At 39.0% G+C, this 13,004-nt stretch overlaps 1 protein-coding gene across 2 annotated transcripts in view; it reads left to right on the forward strand.

The window, feature by feature from the left end:
* The window catches only part of vps53 (VPS53 subunit of GARP complex), a 40,473-nt gene that overhangs the window by 26,190 nt on the left and 1,279 nt on the right, over positions 1-13,004 (forward strand). For both annotated transcript variants that reach the window (XM_047390591.1, XM_047390592.1), the window contains exons 15-21: positions 4,472-4,619; positions 4,757-4,839; positions 4,927-5,005; positions 5,325-5,473; positions 5,561-5,630; positions 5,729-5,866; positions 12,342-12,446. In XM_047390591.1, the coding sequence (XP_047246547.1) occupies positions 4,472-4,619; positions 4,757-4,839; positions 4,927-5,005; positions 5,325-5,473; positions 5,561-5,630; positions 5,729-5,866; positions 12,342-12,446 (772 nt within the window). The remainder of the gene's footprint in view (positions 1-4,471; positions 4,620-4,756; positions 4,840-4,926; positions 5,006-5,324; positions 5,474-5,560; positions 5,631-5,728; positions 5,867-12,341; positions 12,447-13,004) is intronic.

The following is a 13,004-nucleotide window of genomic DNA, read 5'->3' on the forward strand; positions in this document are numbered from 1 at the left end:
TGGGTTTTATGAAGGTGTTAGATCTCATATTAAAAGTGTCTGACTTTTCACAGGTAATCCTGTTTTTGAGCAACATCAGGCGTGTTGGTAACACGTCTGATGTGTAAGATATTTGAATGCCGTGACCTTTTTCTGTTAACTCAGATTTACTTACGTAAATGAGAATGCTAAGGCTCCAAAAACCACAGCCGCATCTTGCAGGCGAAAAGATAAAGATTGATTCTGCCTCCAGTCTTGATTATAAGAAAGCAGTCTATCTACTCGACTGCAAGGAGGAGAAACGTTATATCTTGTATTCATTAGGTATATTGTTGCACCCAGTGCAATTATAATAAACATGCTTTACTTTCTTTCTGTTAGATTATATAGTTTCAGAGTTGCAACGTTAACATAAAGCTTTACATTAATAAATAAAGTGTGCAAAGGCAAGGTAAGATTTAGCCGGACACAGTTTGATACAGAAGGAAAATTTTACTGCTTCAGCATTCAGCCACATCTGCATTTTCTTCAAAATTCACCAGATTTGGTGCAAAGGTTAGTAGCAGTTGTGTTCCAGTCGGACAGTGGGCTGGTCCTAAGCCCTGGGATTCTTTATCTGAATAAGGCTACCCCACTTCCTTCCAGATATGCTTAATGATGTTTTACTGGGAATGAAAAAGCACAGCATATGTAAGAGATACTGTCTGCAAGATTGACCGGCCCATTTAAGAAGACATGGTAAACTCACGTTTTGTCTTGAAACAAAATATAAGAATTTTGAACCATAAGTTACAAATTCAGCAGAAAATCTTATTCCATCCAATCTAAAGACTGAAGTCTTTGCTAAAATTGCTGAAGAGTGTTTAAAAAGTATCCATACGCCTTAAACTATTCCCCACTTTCTCACATTACAACCACAGTCTTCAGTGTATTTTATTTGGATGTTATGTGATCGACCAGCACAAAGTAGTGCATAATTGTGAAGTGGAAGACGAAGGGATACATAGTTGTCAAGTGTGGTGGTGTCAAGTAAGTATTCGTCCCATTTTAATCTAGTTCTCCAAAATGCACATACAACCAGAGTTACAAAGAAAGTTTGAATCAAAGCATTTTCATATTTCAGTCTTTAGATCTGTAAAGCTGGGAGTCTTTAATTCCAGCAAAGGTTGGTTCTTCAGATTTAACAGGGGAGCTGAATAAAAACGCATGCCACACTTGTCAGATTCTGTCAGTTAAAAATGTTAAAAATTATTCTTCATTTTCTTTCCACTTCATGATTATACACAAGTCTCTACATATTGTTGTAGTATCTCATTCTTCCCATTTTTAGTATTGTTAACAAGAAAAACCATCAAGCTAGAACTTTCAATCAGCTAATAATATAAGTGCCAACTGCACTTTTATGACTATTTTGAAATAAAACTTACATTTCAAGAAGGAATATTGAGTTTAATCCCAATTAGACATTCAAAGTTAAGAGTTAAGGTGGGTTGATGTCGATTAATAAAATGCTACCTTGTTGGAGAGTTTCGGGGAGTTTTGGATTGGTGTTTAAACATAATGACACATCAGTTATTTAGATCACTCACAACTGAGTGGCTGCAGCTTTTTTTTTTTTTTACCCTTTTTTTCTACGTCAAGCAACAACAGTCCCAAGAAATTATCAGTAGTTAAGCTAATCATAACTTCAACGCTTCAATAAACAACTTATTTTGGTAAAAAGCATATCTAAGAAAACTGTAAACAACCCCATCTTTGGGAATCACAACAATTTTCTAGATGGTAACAAACTCATTTGTTTGAGCCCGCCACGCCCGTGTTTGCTCGTTTATTTTAATTTTTTTTGGTAAATTGCAAGCCTGGTTTGCAGTTATTTGTGAAACCGACATGTTCTGTCCTCACTGTGTTTGATGGATTAGGATGGCACGCCATGAGCGAGCTGGAGTTGGTTATGTTGTGGCAAAGTCTAATGTGCTACCAGCGAAAACATCTCTGTCTCATCAGCCACATCAGAAAGCATCCCAGGCTGTTGTGTGCACACACACACACACACACACACAGATGCATACTGAGATATTCATGCATGCTAATTACACCATTGTGTTTGCCACTAATGCATGCCATATTCTGAGCCGTATACAAATACTGTCATGGATGCACTCAGACTCTTTAGAAATCCACACACATGCAGACACCCATCAAGCGGGGTGTGCTGTGAATAAGTTTTGTGAGGTTTTGAAAGGGGCCCCCAAAAGGAGCTTGAACTATGTTGTGGTTTTACCCACATGTCTGTGTTATGACGTTTATTAATATTGTGCCGCCAGTGTGGCCTCTTAGGACCCCGCTTTTGCATCTGTTTATAATTATGTCCATTGTGGCTCGGTTATTAAAAAAATTTCATTTTTTTACCTGTAGTTTTAAAAAAAAAAAACTATTCCATAGAGAGATTTGATTAAAACCTGTCAGGAAAGAGGGTTCAAAGTGGCCCTACTTAGGGAAAAGAAATGGCAACAATATCTTTATTACATGTTTTCTTTTATATGATATTGTAGCATCTTGCAGGGGTCCTGTGCAGAATTGAAAAGTGTATGATTTGCTCTTCAGTATTGTCAAGATCACGTGAAAAACAATTTCATTTTTAACAACATTTTTGTTTCCAGACCATACTCTCTTTTAGTATTTCTAAAAGGTTAGAGTTAGAGACTCTACAGTCAATCGGCCAGAGATTGGAGTGATTGAGTTTTTTTTTGATTTTCTCTGATCTGTGATTGGCAGATGGAAAAGAGATTTTTAAAGTAAAGTGGCATGGACCAAGATATCTAAGCCAATCATTGCATGTCTATTAAATAATTTGAATTGCTTGAACTGAATTGCTTAAACAAGCAGAACACCTTTCATATTATGTAAACATGAACATGGTTATAGTTTTGGTTACCTCTATAAAAGACTTAATAACTATTATTTAAATGTCAGTCAGTCATTTTCTACCACTTATTCCATAGTGGGTCGTGGGGGAGCTGTTAGGTTAGGTTATTTAAATGCAAATAGTTCAAATAAAAATAACAGTTTGAATAAAGGAAATGAGGGGTAAACCTGACCCTATCCCAGGAAACTACAGTGTATTCTCTCCTGCTCAGCTGCGAATTGATTAACAATCAGCACACATGCTATTGTCGATTATTTCTTCTGAGCCCCATTACCAGCAAATCCATAATTAATCGCTCCCAGTTAGCTTCAAAGCTGTTTGCGATCTCTACAGATCAACTGCACTGTTCAGTTTCCACAGAAAAACAACTGATCTTTGCTTTTTCCTTTTTGGCAATAGTGAATACTACTTTTACCATCAGTTAATGTTATACCTAACTGAAATGATATGTTAGGCATAAGTTTACATGTATTTTAACGATTGATAGAAAGCCTAATAGCGAAACATGTTTAAATGGTTCATTCTGAGCATTTAAGCCGGTGTAAAGGTGTCAGTCTGACCTCCTAAGAGCTTCTGTTGACAGAGGTTACTGGATTTATTTCGGATGTTATGAGTACATGCGAAGATGATACATGTTGAATAAGAATCTGCTTCAAGGTCAAATAAATTGTTTATTTTAGTTCAGCAAAAAGACTTGTTAGCTCAAAAGGCTTCAGGCCATTTCAAACCCCTATTTTGTACTGATGTGTTTCCATTTTCTCCCAGCCTACTTCCTCTCTGTATCTGTGAACAAATCCTTTTGCTCCCACATTATTACCAGTTGCTTATCAGTTTGTTTCTTTTAGTACCTAAGTACTTTGATGATTTGATTAAATATGTAATCAGAAAAACTGCTGAAGATTTTATATCATACTTGATTCCATTTGTAGTTGTTCTGATTCCTGTTTGGGCAAATTGTCCTTATAAAACACGAGTGATTATGACCTCTGATCAAGCCAAAATAACCACGAGTTACCTGGTGCTGTTTATCAACATCACATTACCACATTTCCTTACAGTACCTTATGAATAGAGTTTAGACCATTAATTTGAAATGACTGGTTCTTAAAGCAGGATAAGGAATCTCCTTCAGGCGAGCTAAAATGAACACATGGAGAAGGAGTGAACTGACCACCCCAGCCTTGGATGGGCTTCTTTTGTGAAAACAATGACCATCAGAACCCATCTGTCAGAACTCATACTTCCCCCGGTACATTACTGGATGCATTTTCAGGTCAGCCTTGAGATCCGTTGCAACCTAAACATTTATTGTCTTTTAGGCCTAGATTTAATTAAAATGTGTGTTTTGTTCCACACAATGATGCAGCCTTAGTTCTAAATGTTGCTAGCACGTTATAATTACTCAGTGTATACAGTGTATTTTGTCTGCCAGTCCCTTCTTAGACTGTAAATGGACTGGGTGGCTGTAAACAAATTATCCTTCAAAGGGATTAATAAAGTTTTTCTAATATCCTAAATCATTTCCCTTTGCTTCGTCGCTTTCTGCTGCTTTTTCAATGTGCCCAGATCCAGCAGCAACAGCGGGGGTCTCACCATCACCAGCCTGCTGAAGGAGAAAGAAGGCTACGAGGCAGCGAAGTTTACCGTAGACGAGCTCTGCCTGATCTGCAGCATTCTCAGTACTGCAGAATACTGCCTGGCTACCACACAACAGGCACGTGCATAAATTAAGTCTGCCGTTTTTTAATTGGATGTTTACAAAGACAAACATCTAATTTATGCAGTTTGATTTTTAGAGATGTACTTTCAGTGACATTGGTGCATTAAATTTCTTGTTTATATGTGTTTCAGCTGGAAGAGAAGCTGAAGGAGAAAGTAGACAAGGTGCTGGTGGAGAGGATAAATCTGACTGGGGAGATGGACACATTCAGCTCGTGAGCATTTTTCTCTTCATAAACTTAAGCATTCCCATCTTTTGTGCAACAAGAACATTTTTAATGGTCTTCTGTATGTCTTCACAGTGTGATCTCAAACAGTATCCAGCTGCTGGTCCAAGATCTAGATGCTGCCTGCGATCCCGCTCTGAGTGCTATGAGCAAGGTTTAAAAAAACAAACATTAAGCTCATTTAATAGCATTAAATCAAACCCAGCTGCCATTCATTAAAAGACAAACATCTTTTTGCCTGTAACTGTAACGTCAATAGATGTTTCAACACTGCATTTCTAGTGGTTCTTTAAACCGTCTCTCCGACCCAGAAGCACATTACAATTTTGTCTTTGTTTGTAATGTAATTAGATTAAAGGGATTGTCACATAGTGTAAGCCGCACGATTAGACGTGTTTGCAACCAGATCTGATGCTCAAGCTCTCTCTCTCTCTCTCTCTCTCTCTCTCTCTCTCGCTCGCTCTGACCTTCAGATGCCGTGGCAGAGCGTGGAACATGTGGGTGACCAGAGTCCTTACGTCACATCAATCATCATGCACATTAAGCAAAACGTGCCGATCATCAGAGACAACCTCGCCTCCACTCGAAAATACTTTACACAGTTTTGCATCAAGTTTACAAAGTATTGTACACAGAGGCAATTTTTTTATTGTAAACAAACATTTAAGGATGTTAAAGCTAAATATTTGTCACTTCTTTCTTTCTTCAGCTCTTTCATCCCTAAATTTATTAACCACCTGTTTAGATGTAAGCCTATCAGCATGGTGGGAGCTGAACAGGTAAGTTTGATTTGCTCCAGTTTCTCTTGAAGTCATTTGCCCTGGTGAGCAGTTTACTGTGTGGCATTGCAAGTCTCTTTGGTCACTCTCTCCACCAGCTCCTCCTGGATACCCACTCCCTGAAGACAGTTTTGTTGGATCTGCCGTCCATAGGCTCCCAGGTGCTCCGAAAGGCACCTGCCAGTTACACTAAGATTGTAGTGAAAGGCATGACACGTGCAGAGATGATACTGAAGGTGAGGAGTTCGGGGAAGGCATGAGTGATCATTTACTAGGCCTCTGTGCAGCACCTCTATTCAGACTCATTCTTTTGTGCAAATCAGTGTGAGTATGGAAAAAGAAATGAGCCCAAGCTTCATTTAATGGATTTTGGAACAAACCCTCTGCCTTACCTCTTAAAGCCGCTGAAAATTAAACAGCATAACTGTCTTGGATAAACTCAGCATTACATTGCATCTGTTTGGCTGATGGATTCTTAAGAGATCTTAAAGTTTGACTCTTTATATAAGACTGTCCAACTTAAACACAGTATCAGTGATTTGTCATCCTAATAGAAAACTTCACATTTTATGACATTTAACTCGGGTGGCTCAATTTTACAACCAGAGCTTTTGGTTGGTGCCCTTTAAAGGCCCAGCTCTTCAGAAGAACCCCTCTATGTGTGTGACCTGAATAGGTTTTTCTTTATCTCCCGTTTGCCGTTTAGTAGAGTTGACAGTGAAGTGCTGACATGTCTGGTTAAACATAGGGTTGGACTTTTAACCAAAAACAGACTGGCAAAACTAAGTATAATAGGGTTCTGGGTGGGATTTACATCATGTACATCATGTCAATTTGGGGCCTTTAATGGGTTATTTTTAACTGTTATTTTTTCATAGTAGACACATTATATATCACAAACATCTAATGAACTTTAAAGACAAAAATTTGGTGTTCGAATTAAAATTATTGTGGATTTTCTCTTATCCACACCGAGTCAAGAGTAGAGACAGGCTTAAATGTATAAATATTCCTCCACTAATATTTGGATAAATGTTCCTTAGCAGGCGGCACAAAAACCTTCTTCTGGCGTTATTCTTCAGATATGATAGAGCTCATTTAAATTAGTCAGTCATTTTCTATACTGCTTCTTCCATAGTGGGTTGCGGGGAAGCTGGTGCCTATCTCCAGCATTAGCCGGTGAAAACCCACGCATGCATGGGGAGAATATGCACACTCCATGCAGAAAGACCCCCGGCCAGGAGTCGAACCCAGGACCTTCTTGCTGCAAGGCAACAGTACTACCAACTGTGCCACTGTGCAGCCTCATTTAAAGCAGTTGTTTTTATATACTGACCCAGCTTTTCAGCAAATTTCAGTTAAAGGCCATTCCAGAAGCTTAATGTTGGCCTGCATTATCTATTCCAAAATAAGTTCTGTTGAGGGATCATTGTCCTGTTGAAGCACTCTTCATTATTCCATCCCCTTTATGCAATGCACCAGTAACACATGCAGCAAAACAGCCTATCAGCATTATGCTGCCATTATACACCTGGACAGTTGCCATAGCGATCTTAGGCTTGTTAGTGTGACCTTAACTTCTGCAGACATGGTTCTTGTGGCTGTGACCGACCCAATCTTTGTCTCGTCTGACCATAAAACCTTTCTTCGGAAGGCATCTGGATGGATGTGTTGTTTTAGGAGCAGGGACTTCTTTTTCTGCTCTGCTTTTCTTTTGTTGTTTGTTTTTTGATAGTTTTACCCTGAAAAGTTAATTGTCTCAAATAAATCATTAAAAGCCCAAAATGAGTGATACTTGTGCCCATGACTAGTAAACATCTGACCAGAACTGTGGCTGTTTTTTCACCAGGAATATCAACTACAGGCCAAACAAACAGTTCTCCCATCAGTGTTTGTGGTCGGACCACTGAGCCAGCTTTAAATGTTTGCCTCGGGTTAGTCACTTGAGCAGATTATCGACTGCGAGTTTATTTTTGGCAGAATCACCCTTTAAATGTGTCTTTAACCCCACTCACAATAGCACTTTATGAGCATGTTTCCACAATAGCTCATCTCACATGAGGCAAAGAGAAAACAGGACTGGAGCTGTACTGGTTTAATGAACGATCAACGGGCCAAGAAGAGGCAGATATCTTCAAAACCAGCGTGTGGTCGAGCCTTTGGAAAGGTGTGTGTTTGTCTATTAATGACAACAGCCTCCTCCCACACATGCTCTATGCCGTATTGCAAATTGGGTGATGTTTCCACCAACGACGGCAATAACAAGATTCAGACATTTTGCCTTTCCGCAGAATTACCTTATGAGACTCCAGGGGACAGTGGTATGCGGCGGCCACATACAAACCACACCCTAATTAACCGTCTCAAGAGTGTTGAGAAATGCACATGCTCCCCTAATTTTCCAGGACTCCCAGGAGGCCATCGTTCCTTCCTCATGTTGGTCTTCCTTCGTGTTTACAGGACTGAGTCTGATGTGCTCTGATTGTGCTGACTTACCCTTGTTTTTACAGTAAAATCAGCAGAGCCATCTTATTTACATTTATCTCATCTGCTTCATATTTAAAATCTTTTCCCTTTTCAGGGTTTTATAAATTCATTCACATCAGCCCACTTCGTTTTTGTATTTGATTGCCTGAAGGCCCCAATTTAAGTAGAATGGGTCTGTCCAGTTTCTGAAGAAGTCAGAGAGAGATAAGGCTGCATACAGGCCTTAGATTGATTAAAGTGCATTACTGTGAAGGCAGGGTGGAAGACTCATTGTAAAGGTTTATAAGCAGGGAAACATTCGTGCAAAACATTCTATAGGAGGACTTTTTTGCAATGAAAGATATAGAAAATATCACAAACAGCCAAAAGAGCAGCAATCCTGCATGTATAATGTGTAACAGCATAAAGGGTTCCAGCACAATCTCATGAAGTATGGGTTAAAGGACTTTCCAGGTCTGGAACAAGAAACCTCTAATATTTGTCATTCCAGAATTTTCATATCCCGTTGTTGTGTCCGTCCATCCATCCATCTATCCATCCATCCATTATATATTCCACATGTGACATTTAAAGCATGATAATTGTAGACATTTCTGCCAGTAATCCATTTTGAACTGTTGTACGTATCTAAATGATCTGCTAAAAAGGACTGAGAGTTGTTAAAAGCATAGTGTCTTCACACAAAATGTGTGGGATCCTTGAGTACTTTATCAAAGATAAACGGATGACTTTTCTGTATTGTGTCAGGTTTTTTGGAAAAACCCAAACAAAGAGGATTTTTGGCTTTAGAAGAGAGGAAAGAGAAACTTTTGTAGTGGCCATCATTTCAGCCGTTGGCTTTATTTAACATTGAGGTTGCTCTCAGGTAATTGCTTCCACCTTGGGCTCCGACATCTCGAAGACAAATCTATTGTAAGAAGGTCAACACAGGAATTCCTCTGCCTTTACTCAAAGATGGTTTTAAATTACACTTCAGGATGCCGTGCCTGAAATTAAATCTGATTTACCCTTAGTGGAAAAACTACAGATTAGTGTGGGAGTTGCAGGAGCATCAAAAGTGTTTAATGCTTGTTTTGAGATAGCCACAGCTGCCAGCCCCATGCTTATTTAATTTCAGATCAGCCTGTGATTTATACTAAAGCAGTATTGTTCTAAATTCTGTTTTATACCCTGGAGAGCTTATGTAAATAATCCAAGGAGGTAAATTAGATTTACTAAAGTTTTGATCTCCATACATGATATTCAAATCAGCTTTTCTAAACAATTACATTTATTCACTATTGCATAAGTATGTTTTCTTTTGGGAAATATCAGTGTTGCTGGTTGCTACAAGCTCTGAACTGTCTACTAAGTCTGTTACTTTGTCTCCCCGCTTCATTGTGCTTGGTGCAGCGAGGTAGCTTGAGCTTGATGGGTTAAAAAGGAAGTTTGTCATTAAAGTAATTGGGAAACAACTAAGTACACCCTTGCTGCTTTTGTGGGATTTAAGAAAAATTAAGAAAAGGTAGCAGCCAGGCGCTATAAATCAAATACACTTGATTTATTGATATTCAGCAGGTGTCTCTAGCTCTATAAATACAGGAGTTTTCATAGTCTGCCGTTCTGGAGCACACATGTGTGTGTAAATACCATACCAAGGTAGAAAGACATCAGCATTGACCTTATAGAAGCAATTGTTGCTGGATGTAAACCTGGGAAGGGTTATAAGGACATTTCCAAAAAGTTTGAAGTATATTTCACAATGAGAATAATTTTTCACAAGTGTAAAACATTTAAGACATCTAACCACCTTTCCAGGATTGAACGCCCCAGAAAAATCCCCACAAGGTGAGACTGTGCAATGTTCAGAAATTGGAGAGAAAAAAAAGAAAGAGAAAGCCTTGTCTATCAAAGTGGATAATCTGTTCAAATATAACAAAGTGACTTAGGTTTGCAAAAATGAGGTCCGTTACATGTAACTTAGTATATCAGACAGCCAATATATTAGAAAGGAATTAGTTTTTTTTTAAATACCATCTACTATTCTACCAAGTGCAGCCACAGGGCATCTGCCTGCTTTCTGTCTGCTATTGCATTAATAGCAAGCTTTCAATTGACCATGGCTTCATGAGTCCTGATCTTCAAGGAGTCTCAGAGCAGGAATAATGTTGTGTTCTGTACCTTGCATGTGGGCTACCCGAAACGTCTCCACCACCAGATTCTGAGAGGTACAGGACAAAAAGGCTAATGTTTCAGTCTGTTTGTACAAAGAGGTTTCAGATGCAGAGAAATTTGCAAATTTTTAATATTAAAAACAATAGCTATGGCAACAATATTGGCTATCAGTGGACCCAACTGTTTTAATGTTGACATGTGCTTTAGAAAAACCAATGTGTGTTTATCAACATCTAGTTTACACTTTTTGTACAATGTCCTTTGGACAAATGAAACCAAAATACAGTTGTATGGTCAGAATCCTCTTGTTTTGGCATCAAACACACCATGTTGGCACATACACCTCAGCAATTATCAAGCATGGTAGTGGAGAAGTGATGATCTGGTAGTTGCTGGGCCTGGACATCTGGGACTCATTGAATCAACCTCAACCCCCACTGTATACCAAAGTATTCTAGAGTATATTGTGTGGCCATCTGTCCAACATCTAAAGCTTGGCAGAATTTGGGTTATTAACGGGATAGTGATCACAAACACAGCCAAAAATCTCAATCACAATGGCTTAAAAAACAAAAAGAAGACATAACTGTAAAAGAAAAACAATGTGCTCCAAGATACTACAACAGAAGCTGAAGTGATTGTTTTGATTCTGTGTGGGTTTATGTTAGATTACGAAAAGATTTGTAAAGGGTTTAACAGGCACATTTACAGCAGCCCGAGGGATCAAGGGAACCTTGAATCCTCACCTGTAAAATGCCACAAAAATGTCACAGAACAAGAGGAATCTGGAAAGATGAAACTTGGCCACAAGGATGAGATGCAAAAATAGAAAACTAATGCTTAAAAACCTCAGCGGGATGAGTAACAATAGAAAATTGTGGTTACAATAAATGGATTGTAAAGATACACAAACAGCAATATAAGACATAAAGATCCCAGCATTAAAGACAAAATGAAAAACAACAACATTACAGAGAGAAAGTCGAGTGGAGATCCTGTCTCCTAATAGTAGCTGTCAGATTCCCTGCTTTGAGTGTAAAAAATGAATCTGTTTGGGCTCGCTGTGTTTTGAGGCAGAGCTCAGTTATGTTCAAAGAACATAAGACTCTGCCTGTCTGTCTGAGATGGCCTCTCCTGGCCTGCACAATGCCTGTGAGACGTGGCTGTTTTCCACACTCTCTCAGCCCAGCCCACCATAGCTTCAGCTTTCTTCTCGTCTTCTGAAGTTTTCTTTCTGGGGAGCATTTCAAAGGCAGCCCCATTCCCACCCCTGTGCAGGCTGGGTTTTTTTCTCAATTACTCGCTCTAATGTTTAATGCCCTTTTTCATTCCTAACTCTTCCAATTTCTTTCCTGTTTTTTTTATTTTTTCAAGGTCCCCACTGGCCTTTCTCTTGGCCTGGTTCCAGGACAGTTGCACAGTAAATCACTCACTCAGCAGATCCCATAAGAAAACAGAGAATTCCAGGGAAACCTGTGCCTCTCCTGCCTGCTCTTCCCTCCAGTACTTTCCTGCTGTGATTCTCCTCCAATCTTTCCATGTGCAGCATATATATTTTACGTTGTGTAAAAGGAGATATATAAAGTTGTGATGGCATTGTCTCTTTTGTTAACAGGTCGATCTCTAGATGCTTTCAGTCATGCATTATCAAAAAAATGCTGTTTTGTCCTCATTTCCAACTTATCTTTTTTTTAAAAAGAGCCTTGCCGGCAGTTTAGAAAGCACATACATTTTTATTTTACCCAAACTTATTACCCCCTTGAAATATTTTTTAGTGAAGCCAATTTCCTACCCACTCATTTGTGATGAAACTGGTTTGCAAACACAGAAAACATCAGGGGTACGAAGTATAAATAAAACCAGAATTCTGACTTCAGTTGCAGCTTCTTTGACTTGGATCAATCAGGTCAATCATCCCCCCCAACACCCACCCCCTCCTATCTGGACCATTGCAGTCCCATGTGGGTTTGCTCAGAGTCCTCTTGGGTTGTCCTATGATGGTTCATTAGAAAATAGCAATGAACTGGTGGAGGGGTTAAAAACGACAATAAACTCTAAGCGTTTCCACAGGTGGTGATGGCCCCACATGAACCATCGGTGGTGTTTGTTGATAACTACATCAAACTTCTGGTCGACGGCAACCCGGAGACTTTCCAGAAGATCTTGGACATGAAGGTAAGTCGGAGGATTGTACCCATGATTTAAATAAATTGTGTGAAACTTGTGTTTTTCCTCTAGAGAGATGGGTTTGTTGAGTGTGAATTTCACTGCGAACCTTTCAACTTTGTTTATTTTGATCATTTGTGATCATTTGTTCCAATGAACTGAAATTAGGTCTAAAATTACAAATTTTTATTTAAATCAGCCTTTAATTCAACGTAGGCATGGGGCCACAAAGAGATTCTCAGTCTGTGATCAACATCGAGATCAATATTATATAGTTTTTATAAAAGGAGATTTTATCATATCAAGCTAGCGCAGTATGACGTGTTCAGGTCCTGCATGACTCTGTTATAACAAGGTATAACACAGGTATAACAAGCTGAAAGTAATTGGTTAATTAGCCGAGTTATCTGCTCCTGTACAGCCTGCAGTCATATGCATAACAGACATGACTCCTGTGGTTTGCCAGCTGTGGTCTTAAAGCAGCCATAACTTAATGAGAGTAAAGGTTGGCGCTCCTTTAGTCTCTACATGGCTGTTGAAAATATTTCCAAACAGTGGAATTTATTT

This window comes from Girardinichthys multiradiatus, chromosome 18, assembly GCF_021462225.1.
Source record: "Girardinichthys multiradiatus isolate DD_20200921_A chromosome 18, DD_fGirMul_XY1, whole genome shotgun sequence".
NCBI classification, from domain to species: Eukaryota; Metazoa; Chordata; class Actinopteri; order Cyprinodontiformes; family Goodeidae; genus Girardinichthys; species Girardinichthys multiradiatus.